Source organism: Corvus hawaiiensis, chromosome 4, assembly GCF_020740725.1.
Source record: "Corvus hawaiiensis isolate bCorHaw1 chromosome 4, bCorHaw1.pri.cur, whole genome shotgun sequence".
Taxonomy (NCBI): Eukaryota; Metazoa; Chordata; class Aves; order Passeriformes; family Corvidae; genus Corvus; species Corvus hawaiiensis.
Window position 1 is genome coordinate 675,933 of NC_063216.1, and position 18,234 is coordinate 694,166.

Sequence of the window (18,234 nt, forward strand, 5' to 3'; positions counted from 1 at the left end):
GTCCCCCACAGCACATCGGTCCCCTGGCCCCCAGGACGCACGCTGGGATCCTCCTTCCTCGCTCCCTTCCTTCCTCCCATCCCGGGGGAATCCACGGGCGGCTCCGCCGGCGCGGCCCGGCCGCTGGAAACTACCGCTCCCATGGTGCCCCGCGCGCGGCGGGAGCGGCCACCTCCCCTCGGCGGCGGGGGGAGGGGACGATGCGCGGCCCGGGCCCTGGCGGGGCGTGGCCGGCGGCGCGGCCCCTCCTCTCCCCTGTACCGTGTGTCGGTTCGGGCTCCCGCCGTCGCCATTTAGCGCGGAGGCGTCGCCGGGCGGCCGCGCTCGGTCCTGCCCGCCGGGCGCCACCCGGACTCGGCTTGGCGGCGGCCCCGGTGAGAGGCGGCTGTGGGCCGCGGGCAGCAGGAGCAGTAGCAGGAGGAGAAGAAGAAGGAGGAGGAGGAAGGTTTCCGGCTCCTCGCGAGGCGGCCGCGGCTGTTGGAGAGAGCGCGGCCCGGCCGCGCGGGCGGTGGCTGCGCCTGCCGGGCGGTGGAGAGGCCGCGGCCGCCATGGGCGCCCCGGTGAGGCGGGGCTGAGCCCCCGGGACCCCTTTCCCTGCCCTGGGCCTGCCCGGGCCTCTGCCGCTCGGAGCGAGTGACTGAGCGCGGCGGCTTTCTTGGCGTGCGGGCCTGCGCCCCGCTCCCTCCTCGCGTCCCGGCCCCTTCCCCTCCCCGCACCCGGGCCGGCCCCGCTCGCACTCCATTGCCGGGGGTAACTGTAGCCGGGCGAGGTACCGGCGTCTCCCCGCTCGGGGGCCTCCCCGGTGCTCGGGCTTTCCCTTCCCTCGCCGCCCCCCAACTCCATCCCAGCGCCCCGTGTCCGCTCCCGGTACTCCATGTCGGCCCCGCTGCCCGGCTCCCCGCTGCAGGATGGATGCAGACGCTGACCGGGGATCCACCCCGCCGGCCCAGCCTCCCAGCTCCGCCGCGAGGAGCCCTTGGGACCCTCTGTTGCAGCTGCAACGGCAGCCGCGGCCGGGCGCGCTCCCCGCTCAGTGACCGGCCCTTCGCTCGCCTCCCGCCGCCGCCTCGCCGCAGCCGCGCTCCCCCGGAGCACCATGTCGGGGGACGCCGCAGGCAACGGCCCCCCGGGGCCGCGCTTCCTGGTGCCGCCGCCGCCGCCGCCCAAGAACGGTTCCAGCTCGGACAGCTCCGTCGGAGACAAGCTGGGAGCCGCCGAGCACGGAGCCTCCGGCGCCGGTGGAGCGGGCGGCGGACCGGGGAACGGAGGCCGCAGTGAGGAGTACCGGCGCCGCCGCCACACCATGGACAAGGACAGCCGAGGGGCGGCAGCCACTGAGCACCGCTTCTTCCGCCGGAGCGTGATCTGCGACTCCAACGCCACGGCCTTGGAGCTGCCCAGCTTGCAGCCCGCAGCGCCCTCGGCCCCTGTCTCGGGAGGCAGCGCAGCCCCCTTGGTGTTCCCTCCCGAGGGTGCCGGCCGGACTCCTTACACCCCTGTCACCGTCGCCGAGGCCGACTCGCGGCCGCCGCCGCCCGCCCCTCTCCCCCTGGAAGGACAGTCTGCTGAGGAGCCCCCAGCCGCCAAGGATGCCGCCCCGCTGCTGCCCAAGGAGGAGGAGGAGGGGGACGAGGCAACTGCGCTACCCCCTACCAGTGCCGCTGGCAGTCTGTCAGCTGCCAGCCGGGAATTTGAGGAGCGGAGAACACAGCAGGAAGACATCGAGGAGCTTGAGACCAAGGCAGTGGGCATCTCCCCGGATGGCCGCTTCCTGAAGTTTGACATCGAGATTGGAAGAGGCTCTTTCAAAACTGTGTATAAAGGACTGGATACTGAAACCACTGTGGAAGTTGCGTGGTGTGAGCTACAGGTAAAACAAATAAATAAAAAAAGTGAATTATCACAGCACAGTCACTCTCCCAGGTGCTAGTCATTGTGCTTGAGGGGTGTAAAACCCATCAGCTCGAGGTCTGCTTAATTCGGAAGGAACTGCAGACCTTACCTGAGGCAGTCCTTTGGAAGAAAGGTGCATCCTTTCCGTAGAGTCTGTTTGCCTTAATTATTTTAAATACTGTGCTTTCCAAAGAGTTTTTTAGCTTTATCATCACAAAACGTGCTGGAGTTCTGTTTTCTATAGTGTCTTGCATTTTACGCCTCCAAAAGGTAGCTTGGAGGATTGTAAAATCACTTGTGTGCAGCTTCAGGGAGGCCGAGGGAAAATGTGTTAAGTGGGTGTCGACTTGAGCTACCCTTAATGTTTCAGAATTTGTTTAGGTATTTTTCTTAAGAAAAAATGTGGAAACATTAATTTCACAGACGTTTCATAGGTAGCTGGCAGTGGATTCTTGTGGGATACATACACTACATTATGTGTATATTCTAGAGTTATCACACCATTTAGTTTTGCAAAGCTGTATTTTTCATTCCAACTTCCAGGGTTCACACTTGTTAACAGGGACAAGGAAACAAATTACCTTCTTTCTGAAGCTTGAAAAAACGCCCTGATGTTTAGCCTTTCTAGATGACTGGTGGATTAAACTGGACTAAGACACTGCTCTTGTATCAAGTTTCTGGGCTGAGCAGAGCCAGAGTTCTGTAGGGGCCCAGTGTAAGGATAGCAAGAACACCCTTGGTTCCCTTCGAGTCAGAGCTTGTATAACACACGCAGGTTGCTGTGCAACAACCTGAAAAGAAGTGGGAAGAGCTTGGAGTACCAGGAACAAATACCTGGTGTGCTGGTTTGTTTTCAAAGCCTCGGCGTTAAGTTAATAGGTTTAGTGTTTTTTAGTGTTGGGTTTTGGTGCAATTCGTAGGCAGCCTCATGTAGTACATCTTTATTATTGTTTGTGTTCCCATCCAATTTAGGGCATGCAAAAGAGCATTGGGTGAAAATCCCAAAACTCTTTATAGGGTTTTTAAGCGGTGAGTGGCTCACAAATGATTGAGTGCAGTAACTGTACCAGAACTTTCTCAAAAGCGATTGTATATCTGTTCCAGTCAAGCTGAGGGAATTTATTAAATGATTTCTTAATTTGTGTTCATATTTGCTTTTGGATGGTTGCTCAAGCATTCTACCAGTATCTCTGTTCATTACGTTATTGCCATTCTTCTGTGCTTACTAACTGTGGAAGAAAGCTTCCAGTTTTCTTTGTGACCCTTAAGCACGCCCTGCTCCTCCAAGCTAGCTACATTCTTGCTGTGGTGGTCTGTTTCAGCATTGATTTTAAATTAAAAGTGAAATGATCAAGTGTTGGGCTCTGCTGAAGCTTTACTTGTATAATTTGAACTGTGAGGAGATTAATAACTCGTCCAAATTATACGGCTTTTATTTGAAATTTTAGTATTTTCAATTTTCAAGTTCTGTGACTTTAATCTCTGAAGACTGTTTTAATCTTCACACTTACTGATCAGAAACTAATGTCAGCTTGGCATCAGTTGCTGTTCACTAATGCTGCCTCTTGAAGTGTCTTAATCATCAGCAGTACCATGTGGACAAACTGTCTGAAGAAGGACCACCTTTGAAGGAATTTAATAAAGAAGCTCATTTTTAAAGGGCATGTTGCTGGGCTTTCAATTGATTGATGAATTTTATGAGTAGTATTGAAAGTGACAGTTTGCAAAAAGCATGAATGGAAGTATTTGCAAGGGAGAAATACTTGATGTTTTGCTCGGAGGGAAACTGCATTGCAGGAGGGCCTTGTGGGTTAAGTTAAGCCTGATTCCAAAGGCTGTAGCTTTCCTCTCACAAGGAGACAGTACAAAGTGACAAGTTTAGAACAGGAATGGGAATTTTATAGCTGTTAGAAGTATTTTCTGGAGGAACTAGACTCTACAGCTAGTAGAGTATTTTAAGATTAAGTCCTGTGTTATTGTTTGTGACTAGAAAGAAAAGGAGGAACTTGGTATTTATTGACAGAGTGGGTATATCCTCCTGTATAGGAAAATGTAGTTGTTGCCAGGTTGATCTTTGTTATGCATGATTTGTATCAAAATGAAATCTGCATTCACAAAGATGACTGAAACTTAGATGTCATTGTTTTTCCAGAATGCCATGGTTTGAGGATTGGTGAACCTTCAAAGCATAATTATTTTATTAGGGAAATGTGAATGATTTTCTTCCATGCTGTATTACAGTAACCACAACTAACTGATGGTTACCTTTAATTATTTTGAAATAATGTTCCTCAGCAATAGCAGAGTTTTTTCTCTATTCCTGCTAGCAAGTGTAGGCATCGGAGGTGTCCCACCTCTGTAGAGTCTTCTAAACAGCACTGCTGAAGATTTGTGGTAGTGTCTGGCAGAATGACTTTTTAATTCTGAATAATGGAACTATGGCTGATTTTTATGTATGTGCTCTGTAGCAATAAAGACCAAAACCTGAGACTATGAATGTGCTTCCTTTCAAAGGAAGTTTGGATGCTATTTAGGAAATGCAGCTTGTGTTCCCAAGTTGGTGAAACTGTGGAGGATATTGCTCCATGTCCTCAAGGCTCTTGAATTGCCTGGTAATTGAATTGCCCCTTCTGCTTGATATATTGAACTGTGGAGGAAGTAGAAGGGGGAAGAGCTGAAATTCACTGGGTGACCTACTGGTGTTCTTAGTATCTCCAGCAAGCCAAGGTCCTGGCCAAGACTCTTTATTTTTTCTGGATCTGTGGAAGATGAGTCAATTTTGCCGAATGTAACAAAAACACAACACAGATGGGTTTGACTGATGGTCTATCCTACTTTACTTCGTGACCTGTCTATGTGAAGCAAATTGTAACTGAACCTACTTTAAAATATCATGTGCAGGTGTTTAAATGTGAAGTGCCTGCCTCGCTATGAGTGTAGTGAAGCTGTGGAGAGCTCAGGAGCAACTGCTTTGTGCCAGTGCTCGGCTTCAGTTGCTGCAAGGAAATTGTTAGTGTAGTGTTAGCCTTCAAATACTTTTATTCTTCTTGTATATATTCATCTCAACTCTAGTTATTCTGAGTCAAGTGTGCCTCCTACTGTTGTCATTAGCACATCTCATAAATGGACTGAAATAGTAGTTAGGGTTACTAATTAAAGGGTTTTTAAATAGGTAGAAGTTGACAAAAGTGGTCTTTGTAAATTATGTTTGAGCAGTGAGTTTGTCACCTCTGTACAGTTCAGGTAACGTTGTGGCTAAAATGTGATGCCTTCTCCTGATGCTTTAAGTTTGCAAATACTCTTATGCCAGAAGTATCAAGTCACATAGTTGGCTGCAAAAGCCAAATCTTAGTGCTGTTTTGCCATCCCTCTGAGTCCCTGTGTGAGTGGTTTTAAATCAAGAATGTAATTTAACTGCTGATTTACAGAACAGTACAGAGTGGTGCAGTCACTTGCTGGACTGCAAAATCTATATAGAATTATTGCTTTGGGTTATTTTAGATCAGTAACTTTTCAAATATGAATGTGCTTGATGATGTGGAGGTCAATTGGGCTCTTTTGAACTGTGTATTTGTCAGGCATTTGAAGACTTACCTTTCATTTGGGCAGTGTGCTCTCTCAAAGAGGAAGCGTGATTTATGAGCTGTTATTATGAAGGTATTTGCATTGGACAACAGCACTGCTTGTCTGGTATGAGCTGTGTCCCTCCTGTCCCTTGTGTTTTTTGACAGAAAGGGGGGGTTGGTCAGTCAGCACACACGGTCCATGAATGCATCTTCTTGCTGATATGTTGCTTTGCCGTTCCTACTCTGGCTTCAGTGCGGTGTCAGGTTATTCTGCTTAACACGTGAGCTGCTGAAGGATAAAAAAGGAACTGGAGGGCTCTCCCTAAGCAACACAGAGTCTCCAGGGGTAAGAAATGAGTTGGACAGGTGAAAGTGGTGCAAGAAGTTTGTTGTACTCGTTACTACTTTGAGGGAAAGATGACTGTGACTTTGGTTACCTTTAGTTATAAATCATTTGAGTAATAAATTGGTGTAGGTTACATGTGTGCAGTTCTGTGGCAGATGTCTAACTACAAACCAAGCATAGTGTGCAAGCGCTCCAGCTTACAAATGGATTTTTCTTACATAGGCAGTAGCAATGAAAAACCAGCTGGGAACAAGCATAAGGCCAGAACTAAATGTGAGCCATGAGATTCTGTAGTGCACTCTGGTAAAAATGATAATGCAACTGGCGCTTTGTAGCAGGAAACAGCAAGGTACTAAATAATATTTCCATCTGTCAGAATTTTTCTGAGTCTAACAATGTTAACTTAAAACTCACAGTGCAGGAAGTTGCTTGGGTGTGATGTATAGCTTCACTTTAGTGACACTTCAGATTTAATGATGCCTATCTTTATCTTGTAGTCTTAAAGCTGTATTTAATAGTGATTTTTAGGCCAGCAGACAACAATGGAATGCAGTTTCTATACTCTGGAGTACAGACTCCACTGCAGACTCATCATGATAAATATCAGCTTGCTGAAGTCAATGTGTAATTCTTAAAATTCTCTTTTCTTTCTGGACTGGCTGAGCTGAGAATGTTTCAGAAGCTGCACATTCGAGTCTGACAACCAAAAAAGGTCTTGTGTCACATAACTGTGGCATCCTGTAGTTTTTTTTTTTCCCCTTTTTAAAAAGCTGGTTGCATATTGCTCACTAGGAGTCCTGACTGCAAAGATGCTGGCTCTGATGCATAATCATGTAGCTACATTAAAGCAAAACAGAAAACCAGATCTAGACCTTTCTGCAGTGAGAGGAAGCTGAAGAGTGTGGACCTGGAATTCATCTGTCAAGCACTGTTGGAAAATGAGTTAGTTCTGGAGAAATAGTCAACATCCTGAAACAAATATGCATTCTTTGAAAGCTCTGACTGTGGTTTAATTCTGATTATTTAAAAATACATTTTCTGAAACTTTTACTGGAAGATCAAGTCCAAGTCTAATGCAGTATGCTGGCTCCTATGCCTACCCTGTACTTCACATCAGTGTTTATAATGCTTTACTAGTTTGTGAGTGTACTTGTATGTGGCTGGAGCAGCAGTGTGCCTCCTGTTTGTGACTGCTTCTGGGCCAGATGTCTTTGTCACAAATGTAGATTAATCAAGGTATGTGACGATCTGTCAACATTATGCTGTCCTTATTATCTCTTCTGTTTTCAGCTCTACAAATTCCAAAATGCTGAAAGTAAAATCTGTGAAGCTGTAAGTGTACAATGGGCTTATAGCGCTTTCAGGATGCTGAATTTCCAAGTGTGCATATGCAGGGAACTTGAAATTTTGTGCAGTGAAGTCTAAATTTTTGCTGGTTTTTTTATGTCGTAGGGCAGAACAAATTACTGATACTTACTGGCTTCAAATCTCTGATGTGAAAGTTTCTCCATTAGCTAAAGATGAAACCCCAGCCATATTCTTGAGTGTTTGTGCTGTAATTGATACAATTGACAACTTGATAAATGACATGGGAAAGGAGCCAGACTAATTACCTGCAGAAGTATAAACAGTGGTCAGGCTCCCTCAGATTTGACAAAGGTGACCCTGAAAGAGAGAAGGGAGCTTTTGAAGTACATTCTGGAGCTGCAGCTGTTATGAGACCTCTACTGAGGAAAATAATCTTACCTCAAAGGGATATCACTTTTGGAGATGGCTGTGGTTCAATTTGTAACTGGCTGGTTGTGAGGTAATAAATATAATCGGATAAGTACATTCTGAAAATGCAGCGTTTCTTATGGAAATAAACAGGCTCTTATTTGTCATTTTGTGGGGGTTTGAGAGGTGCAGAATTAAATCTCTTAAATGAGATTTGTTTTGGGCTGTTGTGGTTTAAAACACTTAGCTTCATAACAAAACTTTTGAGGGCTGAGGAAAAGTACCAGGTCTATAATCTTTCTTTGAAAGGGAAAAAACCCCTCACCTGATAAAAGCTCCCTGGAGACATCCTGTATAGAGTCCTTTGAGAGCTGTCTAGCAGTGTAATAAATAAAACAAGCAGTAATAGATCTGTGGTAGTCTCCATGGATGCAGTGCTCGGTACAGTGCAGTTTTCAATACCTTTTGGTTAGCAATATCCCTCTGGGCCACATGTGCTATTTCTCATTTTGTTGGTTCTGTTTCATGCAGCAGCTTGTTAAAACATCACAGCTCTGACTGACACCCAGGTTCTCCATACTGCATGTGACAGAGTTGGTGCTAAGCACTGCTAGCCTTGATGCTTCCTGTCATGCATTTCCTGTAAAGATTACCATCCTTTTCTTGAGATTACTAATTGGTAACTCAAATCATGGTTGAGTTGAAATAAAAGTTGAGTGTTTCTCTGTTTAGTTTGTCACTGTACATAATGGATGTAACTTTTAAGTTATAAGAAAGATAATAAATATCATGTAAATTTACAGCTGGGCATAGGACTTTCTCTTGACTTAGCATGTGTTTGTGGGTTTTGTTGTTTTTGTTGTTGGTGGTGTTAATTTTTAATAGCAGATGGTAGGAAGTTCCTGGTTTTGACTCTTAAAACCATGGTATCATTATCTGAAGTTTTAACTTGATCATGATGTGTGTACACCACCCTTGGAAAAACACTCTTCCAGTACGCTTGGAAAAATATGAGTTCTAAATAGCAGGATTTGTCATGCTGAAAATGGACTTCTTGGAGTAGTGAAAGGCTTTTATCTAACATGAACCATCTGCTTATCTTTTCAAATCTGTTGTTTAAATTCTTGTCCAAATGAACAAGACTCGGTTTTTATGCTGGCTTCATAAGTGCTTTTGTGGAAGCTGCTTACGTTCCAAAGGACTGTCTTGTAGCTGATTTTGAGAATCATTTAGGGGGTGTATTGAACCTTAAACAGTGTTAGAATGTTTTTGGTCGAGATACTACAGATATCCTTCTTTCTACTTCATTTCCAGCTTCCTCAGTATATTTACAAATTGTCATACCAGCACTTCTCAATGTGTGGTTTTGGTTGCCCTCATTCCCTTGAGCTGGGGGAAGTGAAGAGGTGATGAGGATTGAATCTGTGCCTCATTTGAGGTCATGTTTGAGAGAGGGAGCTTGCTCATGTCTTGTCTTGTGGGCACAACCTACAGAATACTCCTTAACTCCATGCTGCAGAGGATAAACTTTGTGTTAATAGTGTTTTGTGCTATGCTGTCCTCTTAACCTAAAAGTAGATCCATGCAGCAAGTTCATCACAGGTGTTGGCAAATTCTTTTTCTAAAAAGTCAGACTAAAGTAATAGATGGAATGCAGTGACCAAAATTCAGATTCAGTTCTTAGGTGTACTTCTGAACCTCATCCCACTTGTAATTTTCACCTGGTGATGGCAGGTGCATTGCACATACCCACATTGTTCTGAAGTGCTTCAAGATTTCCTTGGGGAATTCCAAGCAGCACTGTGTTACTTTGCCTGGCTCACAAATAATTTAACATGCTCTCAGGTGATTTTTTGGCAAAGGAGATGGCAGCCTGATAAAAATTGGACTGGTAGTGTTATGTTGTTATATCATAGCCTTCTAGAAGCTGTGTGAGTATTAATATGTATCTAAAGCAGCAAGCAGTTTTTACAATGATAGCTCATTCTAAATCACTCAGAGACAAACTGCTAAGTTTGAATTTGTCATTTTAGGTCTAAGGAGAATCTTTGGGAATGCTGCCTATACACTAGAAATCCTCTAGAAAGAATACTGTATACTTTATGGCCTTGCAACTAAAATATCTATGAGCTTTCAATGTGATGTGTCAATGACACTGGAGTAAATGTGTTTTCATGTAGGTGGTGCCATTTTTTTTCATGATCTGTATGCCCCAGAACATGGTTCTGAAGTCACCTGGTTCATCTACTGGCAATCTATGGACAGCAGTTCTCTGGAGTCTGTTCTTAGGACAGGATCACTATGGTGCATTTCAAGTCTTCTGATTTTTGTGGGTGGTTAGCAGGACTCCTCACATGTTACTGGTAAGATTAAAATGAAGGGGAAGCTTTGGAGACTCTGATAGCATCCACATCACAAGTTGTGTTTGGAGCCATAGTCCAGAGTGGTTCTGATTCTGTTGCCTTTGTTAAACAAGCAGTCCCTGATAGAACCTTGCAATAGGTCTCCATTGAACTGCTCTTGTCCTGCTGTAGGAAGGTAGCAGACAGTGTGGGAAATAAGCTTTATTAGACCTGTTATATGAAGTAGGAGTTACGTTGTTTCGATTTAGGTGTTGTGGAGCATCCTTTTTATCTGCACGTTTCAGCCCTTTCTAGTTTCATTGCATCAGGAGTTGAAGATAGTGGGTTCTGATAGCACATTTGGGGCTGGTGGCAGAAAGCAGAAAGGTCAAGACGGAAAAACCCAATTACGCAGTTGTGAGTTTAGTGCCACTGTTTAGTAGAGTTTGAAAAGAGTAGGAATACCAATCTCTTTGTCTGTAATTGGGGCAAATGTGAAACAGCTTTGCTGAGCTAAATGGGAGATAGTACAAAACTGATACCAACAGCCATGTGCATTTTGTCTGCTTTTGGCCAGTTAATGTAGTCTCGTGATAGTTTAAAACTTTTCACTTGATGGGGTTACCCAGTTTTCCTTGGACATTTTCCTCCCTTAGGGTAGCCTGTGACTTGCTTCGCCTTTGCTGATTGTTGGTGGCAAGTTTGTGACCTCACTCTGAATATATTTTGACTGCTTCTATCCTGGGATAGACTAATGACATGCAAACAATAACCCCCAAATATTGCTATTAAAAGCTTCAGCAATCCAGTCTGATTATCTTAAGGATCTGCAAATCTGTGTGAGCTTATGCAATATGCATCTGTTAATGGCAATTTCTGAACTGTTAGCAGGTTTTGCTTAAATGTTGCAAAATGTTAGCATGTCTGTTTTCAAATCTGCCTCTTTTAAATGAGACTTCTATTCTAACAAATATTTTCCAACATAGAACTATTTTTGGTTTGTCTTGATCTTTATTCAGCTGCTTATGGTATGCTTTCATTTGGTAAATGTAGGTTATCTATCTATATAAAAATGCAGGATGCTATGTTAATGTGCTTTGTTTTGTTATAGCTAATTTGGACTCGGTCTACGAGTCCTCCTTAAATTGAAAATGTCATAAGTGAGGCCAAATTTGAGTTAGAGAGTTCTTGAAGGAGTCCATTCAGATAAATATCCTACTGTAAAAAATACAGTCTGAGAAGTGATTGATTTTTTTGATTTTTGATATTTTTGATATTTTTTTTAAATATTGCCCCTTCTGGATGTAGACAAGTAGAGGTAGACAGTATGCAGAATGGCCTTTGAGGGCAGGCTTTTTATTTGCATTTATCATGATTTGGGGTTTAGTCAGTCATTTGGCTTGCCAGGAAGGGTATGCTGAAAAGGGAGAAACAACAGAAATGTCTGATACAAAAATAAGACTTGAAGTTCAGTTTTAGAATGATTTTTTTTTTTCTTCCTGTGGCTTTCTCTACTTCCTTTATGTACAGTTTGAGCTTCTTTCTGCAGACTCAAAAGCAGAAATGTATTTTACGTTCTTTGTGCCAGGAGGGGTGGTGCTGAATTACACAGGGTGCTTGAATTTGAGATGTTTTGCCTCTTGATGGCAACTGTGAGCCAGTTAAGGTGATGGTATGATTTCTTTTGCTGATCTCTTTGTACAAGCCTGAACATATCTGAGATGTTCAGTATTTACCCTCAGGAACCAAAAAAAAAAGTGAAGAGCCTCAAGGTTGCTGCTGAAGACTTAAATGCTGTAGCACACCAGTGTATTGTCTATGTTCTGTACCTGAAGATCTGTCACAAAGTGTCTTTAATACTCAGGTTTCTTGCAGGCATTTCAGTGCAACTGAACATGACCAACTGTGAATGATAACACTTCAGATAGGAAAAATAGCCAGGTGCCTTGTTTTTATCTTGGGACTGTGGCTCAAAAAGAGTGATGTTCCTCCTCCCATCCCGCATGGAATCTTACTTCTCAAGGTTGGGCGAATCACAGAAAATTTAGCAGAATTGAAGTTTGATTTATTGGTGTTGGAGAGTCTGAAATCTGCTTTTATTGTTGGCTTGTTGTTTTTATTTCTAACAAACTTTGAGAGTTGAAAAGCATTTACAAGACAAAAGTGGGGAATAGCAAAAAACCTTGTTTCTTAGGATGTACATGACATTTCAAAGTTTTAGGACTAGGCAAGTTTAAAACAATTAATTGATTCTGAAAGGTCCTATTGCTGTGAATGGCTAGTTCATGAAAGTATCAGTGAAATACTTGTACTAAAGTTTGTGGATTTCTTGCCTGCTTTTTTGCCAAAATGGTTCCCTTTGTAGTCTTAGATTAGTAATACCATATTGAAGAAGCTACCTGCTGTGGACATGTATCAGTTTGTGTTTTCTTTACAGATGAAATATTTTTGTAACTTTCATGAACATGTAAAATCATTTTATGGATGCATTCAAACTTTGAGCCCCATAAGACCAGCAGCCTGTAAGGTTGAGCATTTTGTTGCTATTGGTTGTGGGTTTTTTTAGCATTTTGTAATAAATTGTGAACATGCACATTTTGTCTTTGAAAAACTTTGTGACCATAATTTAAGTGTTTGAAAGAATTTTTTTGGAACTAGTGAGACATCTATCCCAAACCAGTATCTGTGGCCTAGTTAGTGGGTGGATGACTAAGTGCTCCAGAAGGTTTTCTGGGTCAGTTTTCTAAGATACACAGTTGAATTGGTCTGAAGTGTGGAGTTTAACAAGAGTGAGAAGAACTTTGTAGTCTTCCTGCTCTAAATGAAGAGATTTTGTGAAAACTCCCAATGTACCCAAGCTATAAATGGCTTCTGCTTGATAAACCTGTACTGTAAAAATCCATTTGTTGGCCTCTGGGAGAAGGCGTCCTTGGATTGTAAACCATGTGAGTGATAGGGTTATGAGTTGGAAATGGGTGATGAATTAATTTGGAAGAATCTTTTCATATAGGAAAACTAACACTAGTGCAAACAGTGATTATGTCAAATGGTGAAGCAAAGAAATGGTTCAGTTTTGTGAAGAAAGCTTAAGTCGCTTTAGGTTAGGTTGGGCTAACCAAAGGAAGTAAGCCAGGATCAGCTGGGCTAAAGCAGCTGGCTGTACTTTCAACATCAGCAAAATAATTCCCAAAATTCTTTTGTGGAGGGCTCTGTTATTTACTATTACTGCAAATTGCTGGTTTGTGTTCTGAGTTGTTCAGCTGAAGGTTTGCTTTGCTGCACTTCTGCAGTGGTTTGACCTCTGTCAGAAAACAGTTGTGGCTTCTAATGTGGCAGCTTATAAGATAATACCAAATTTCTGAAGTATGCTTGTGATGTGTGATTGTGCTGTTGTAGCATGTCCAAAACTGTGTATTGCTCAACTTCTGGTCTCGATAACTTTTTGCAACAAACCACATGGTTTGGGTAACCGTGTAAAATTTGAAGGAGTGCAACTACTTTAAATAAAGAGCTGATAACTACCAGGTAATGACGCAACTGATAAGCATTAACTAAGTTGGTATGGGTGACTGCAGTTAAAAAGCAGCAGGCTGTGAGCTTAGCGATGTTTTAAGTATAATTTGTCACTTAAGAGGGGTATGAAATCTGAGGAAGTTGGCATTGGAATTCAGAATGGAAAGAATGAGTTGGTTGATGATGTAGAGAACTATTTTCCATTTTACCTTTGACTTCTGTCCTTATCTTCTCCAGCAATAATATTCAGGGAAATGGTATCTTTTGTTTCTCTTGTTCCTGTGTGGGAATGGTAATTGTTCTTGCTTTTTACCTGTTCAGGAAATACTCTCATTCCTCCCCCCTCCAACAAAACAGTGTATCAGTCATTGCCAGTGCCATTTTTTGCTTTATTTTCTAACCTTGGCCTTCCTGAATCCTCCTGTGGTCCCAGTATAAACCATCTGGCAAAACAAGGATTTTATTTTCTCCCTCTTCCCCCTCTTGCACTCTCAAATGAAGCAGATTTTGTATCTGTGTTCAGCTACCCTATGTAAAAGAAGAATGAGCATGTTTAAAACCTGCATCTAAGCTTTGACTCCTGGAACTGCCTCATCCAAACTTAGATTTTCCAGCTGGTAAGTCAATCTTATCCATGGAAATGTGCTTACTGTTCTCTTGGGAATTTGCTTTATACTCTTGCCTTCTCCCTTCCCCCTTCTCAAGCCAAATTTCTTTCCAGGAAGGGGAAAAAAAATCCATGGACTAGATTGAGCTTCAGCTGAATAGGGTGTCTCATTTCAGATACACTTTCTGCAGCTACTCAAATGACCAAAACATAAGTGACAGCTGAGTTGTCTGTTTGTCATGGGTCAAGGGCAGTCCAGCTCAGCAGTTTCCCTTTCCTCTTCCCCGAGTTTTGTTTGGAAGCAGTAGTGATTTGCCATTTTATATAGTCATCCTCTTGTCATAAAGGCCAGATGGAAATACATCAGTTGTTTAATGTATAAATATTCAGCCCAACAGCTGTGAGTTTATCAGGAGTCACTGGGATCACAAGTTGGTGACCAAATTGCTTGTTTAGAGGGCCATGAGCATTACTCTAACTTGAAATAAAGCTGTCCCATGAAAATGTTAGAAATAGTCCAAGACCCAATTAAAGAATGAATGAATGAAGGGGAACCATTTAAATGCAAAATCCCTTTTTTCAGATGAAGTTACATTTTTTTCTAGAGTATTACAGAAGTCCTACTATGCTGATGAGGATATTTCATCCACTGATCCTGCATTCTACTGACCCTCTTTCTAAAGCAGCTAAAGGATTGCTCTGAATTCTAAGTTATTAATTTTCTCCAACACGAAGTCTCCTTCCCTTCTGTAGTTTTACTAGGTAAGAACATTTATCCAGAATATCACCCTCTGGTCTTTTGGCCAGTTGATAATCCTCAGTCTGTGTTTCAGTATGTATTTCTGGCAAAAAGGCTGAGTTACCTGTGTGATTCTGGCTAGCAATGAACTGAATGTAATGAGCGTTGTAGTAAATCTGCTTGACACTGATTATTAAGGGGGTTAACTTGATTTTGCAGGTTGCAGAGGGTTCTTTGTGCAAATAAGGCTATTTATTCCAGTAATATTGAGAAAGGGAGGGATGACGAAGTCTGCCAATGGCCATTGGCTATTTGGTTACAAAATGTCATGTATTCCATGGGCTGCTGAGCATAATGTGAAACAAAGTGCCATAAAAAAAAACGTTGAGTGCTAAGTCCATGACTGAAAAAACACTTTAATGGGAGAATGGGCATGGTCATTAACTTAAAATAGCTTCTCTGCAGAAAACTATTGTAAAGCAAGATTGTAATTATTGACTAATGAAGACTGCAGTGTATAAGACTGAAACTGAATTAGAAAGGAAACAAAAATTTGCAGTAACTACAGACTGTTAAAAACCATAAACAAATGGAGAAATTGACCACGATTTAGTGAAACTGCCTGTTTCTCAAACCTTGAGAGGAATTGTGCCTATTGGCCCTGAAAAGCCTTGTTGTTCAAAGGGGGTAGCTAAGACATTTTTCATGTCTTTAGACAACAGAACAATAAATGCAATTGACCACACTGCTAGCTCCTAGTCCCTGCAGGGCTTCAAAAAATAACCCCTTGAAACAACCCACCAAAAAAGCCGAAAAGAAAACCCCAAAACATTGTCTGGTTGAGTTGCTGCATAGATCTCACTTTTCCTTCCCAGTACATTGTGTTTCAGAAATGGTTTCCAGCTTGAAGAATTCACTAATGCAGTGCTTCTGCAACAGAAGCCCATGCAGCCACTGTAAAAGAAGTGCTTGCAGCTCTTCAGGTTTGGAGAGTCGAGGGGGAGTTAAGGAGGCTGAAGCTGTCCTGGAGGCTTTTAATGAGGATTTTGTGGCCTTGAAGTGCCTGCCTTCTTCAGTGGAAAACTCCTGTGTTTGAGTCCGTGCTGTTGGCCTAGGTGCCAGGAACAGAGAGCACGCTTTCCTTTGACTTATTGGTGGTGTTGGTGGAGATAGATACACTTTTTAAAAAGTGTGGAACTTTGCTTCAGAGTCATGAGGGATTTCAGTTTTCCCTGTTCTCCGACTTTGTATAAAATAACTTGTCTGGGATAGTTTGTATTCCGATAAATGTTGGTGTTTTTTCAGCTGTATATTGGCATGTGATCTCTTGCTTTGGTGACAGCAAGCTAGGAAGTCTTTCATCTGGAATCTCATGTGAGTGGTCATTTTGTAGTTTAGTGTCAGGTTTACAGTGTGAGGATCTGGGAGTCATCAGTGTGTGCTTTCAAAACCAGCAAGTACAGCAGTTGGCCTGGCTGTGTTTTGTGGGGTTTGAACAGTCTATTACACATACTGGGATAGCAAAATATCTTGAGCCTTGAGCGATGACTTCTGTCAAGCAGGGATCAAGGGTCGTGGTGCTGTGCACTTTGGCACATCCTGGGACACATTCATCAAAGATAAGAGGGGCTGACTGTCTTATTGGGGAAACAGAGCTGAATTAATTTCTCTTTTTATCAGTTTAGTTTCACTTTATTGTAGGCATCTGTGGCTGTTGCATTGGTAGATTTTTAGTTCCTCCTGAATGGTGGAAGTACAGAGGCTGTTCATATCCAGCCACGTGCCCGCATTAGCCCAGAGTATCTAACAGGACCGTGACTGGTGATGGTATAACTTGGAGACTTCAAATAATAGCACTTTGGTGTTGGTGGGGTTTTTTGGTTGGTTTCGTTTTTTATCCTTTTCCTATTGAAATCCTTGCCATGATTTTTGTTTCCTTCTGTGTTCCTAGTGATTCCTGCTGTAGCATCTATGGGGAAAAAAAGTTTGATTGAATGAAGAATCTTGGTTTATCCATTTTGTAATTTTGTTTCTAGCTCAGTGTCTGACTAGCACTAATGATATTGTGTAAGTTAACTATAGGCAACCAGTCATATTCCATGACAAGTATGCCAGTTTCCATGAAAAAAGGGATGCAGAGTTAACTTAAGGACAGAAGAAGGCTTCCTGGTAAACTTGAAAGGCACTGCAGCCACCTTCTGTAGTTATTACTGGTTTGGGACAACATTAGGTTATTAAGCCTTATAGGTTGTGGACATCAAGTGTGGTCATCTTTGGTTCTGAGGGTCAAGGAGATGATGTGTATTGTCGAGTCTCCTACATTGCTGTTTCCTCTCGTCTGCTCCTAAGCAGTGAACTTATCCCTCTGGATCACTTGTGGATCCAATTTGGATATTGCAGCTGTGGACAGAAAACACCTTTTGGAGTTCCTAAATGATAGTTCAAAGCACAGAGCTTTACATGCTGTGTTTGGAGTGCTGGGCTTTAGAAAAGGCAGACTTAGTGCATCAATAGTTTTCTGTTTTCATTCAGAAAAGGATCTGCAAGTGAAGCAATAGTTGCTGTTAGGTCTTTTCAGTAACTTGATTCTGAAAGCATTAGAGGGGTGTGCTCTCATGCTGCCTAACTGGAAATCCATGCATTGGATGCAGTGAGATGAAGCTGCCAAAGGGAAGTTGTTCTGGGGACTTCCTTGGGTGAAGTGGTATGAGGAGACATCTTGCTTACTTTTGCAGCCCCTCTGTGTGTTGCTGTCAAAAATCCTGCTACAACAATTTAATATTTGAAGTCTGAGGCTTGGCGACAATGCCTAAAATGTTGGTTAAAATTATTGGTAAGCTCCATATGATGAATTTGTTTGCATTACTACGCATCAGCTGGCATAGTGTGTCACTTGATACTTGCTTTACTTCTTCTGAAAGTATGAAAACTAGCATATTTTTCTTTCATGTTCATTCTGGAGTTTAGCTCTGTAATGGTCTGTAATTTTACAAGCTATCTTTGGAAGAAGTGTGTTGGTAATGCTCTATATTGACATAGTGGTCATTTGCTTTTAAATTCTTTATTGGTACACATGGGACTAATACATCAGGTAGCACCACTTATGATTGAGTCCTGTCACAAGAGCCTGTTCTCAGCTGCCCAGCTGGTGTATACCTAAACCACCTGGGCTGCAAATTGTCAAGCCGAGTGTCTGTCTTGAGCTTAATTGTTTAAGAAGCTTCAGCCAAGCTGTTACAGGTGCTTTAGAGAAAAATGCTTGCTTTATTGCATCCACTGGCACCTTAACTTTTTATACTTGAGGGCTGTGAAGCAGGGACTGAAAAGCAGTGTTGAGACAGGTGTGTTGTCTCTATGCTGAGGAAGTATTTCCAAGTACAGAGTTTTCAGATAAAAAAACTTTAAAAGAAGCGACATTTTCTAGATTAGACTTACTTGGAAACGACCTTTTTTTTAAACTCTGAAAACTTGATCCATGTTCTAGCCTGTGAATAGTCTGTGTCAGCATCTAT

At 42.9% G+C, this 18,234-nt stretch overlaps 1 protein-coding gene across 9 annotated transcripts in view; it reads left to right on the plus strand.

Moving 5' to 3' along the window:
• Positions 1–287: 287 nt before the first annotated feature.
• The window catches only part of WNK1 (WNK lysine deficient protein kinase 1), a 100,729-nt gene continuing 82,782 nt past the window's right edge, over positions 288–18,234 (plus strand). For 6 of the 9 annotated variants that reach the window (XM_048301211.1, XM_048301213.1, XM_048301212.1 and 3 more), the window contains exon 1: positions 288–1,870. In XM_048301211.1, coding sequence (XP_048157168.1) covers positions 1,097–1,870 — 774 coding nt within the window. In that variant the 5' untranslated portion in view covers positions 288–1,096. The remainder of the gene's footprint in view (positions 1,871–18,234) is intronic. The other 3 variants (XM_048301219.1, XM_048301218.1, XM_048301220.1) reach the window with 1 other exon arrangement.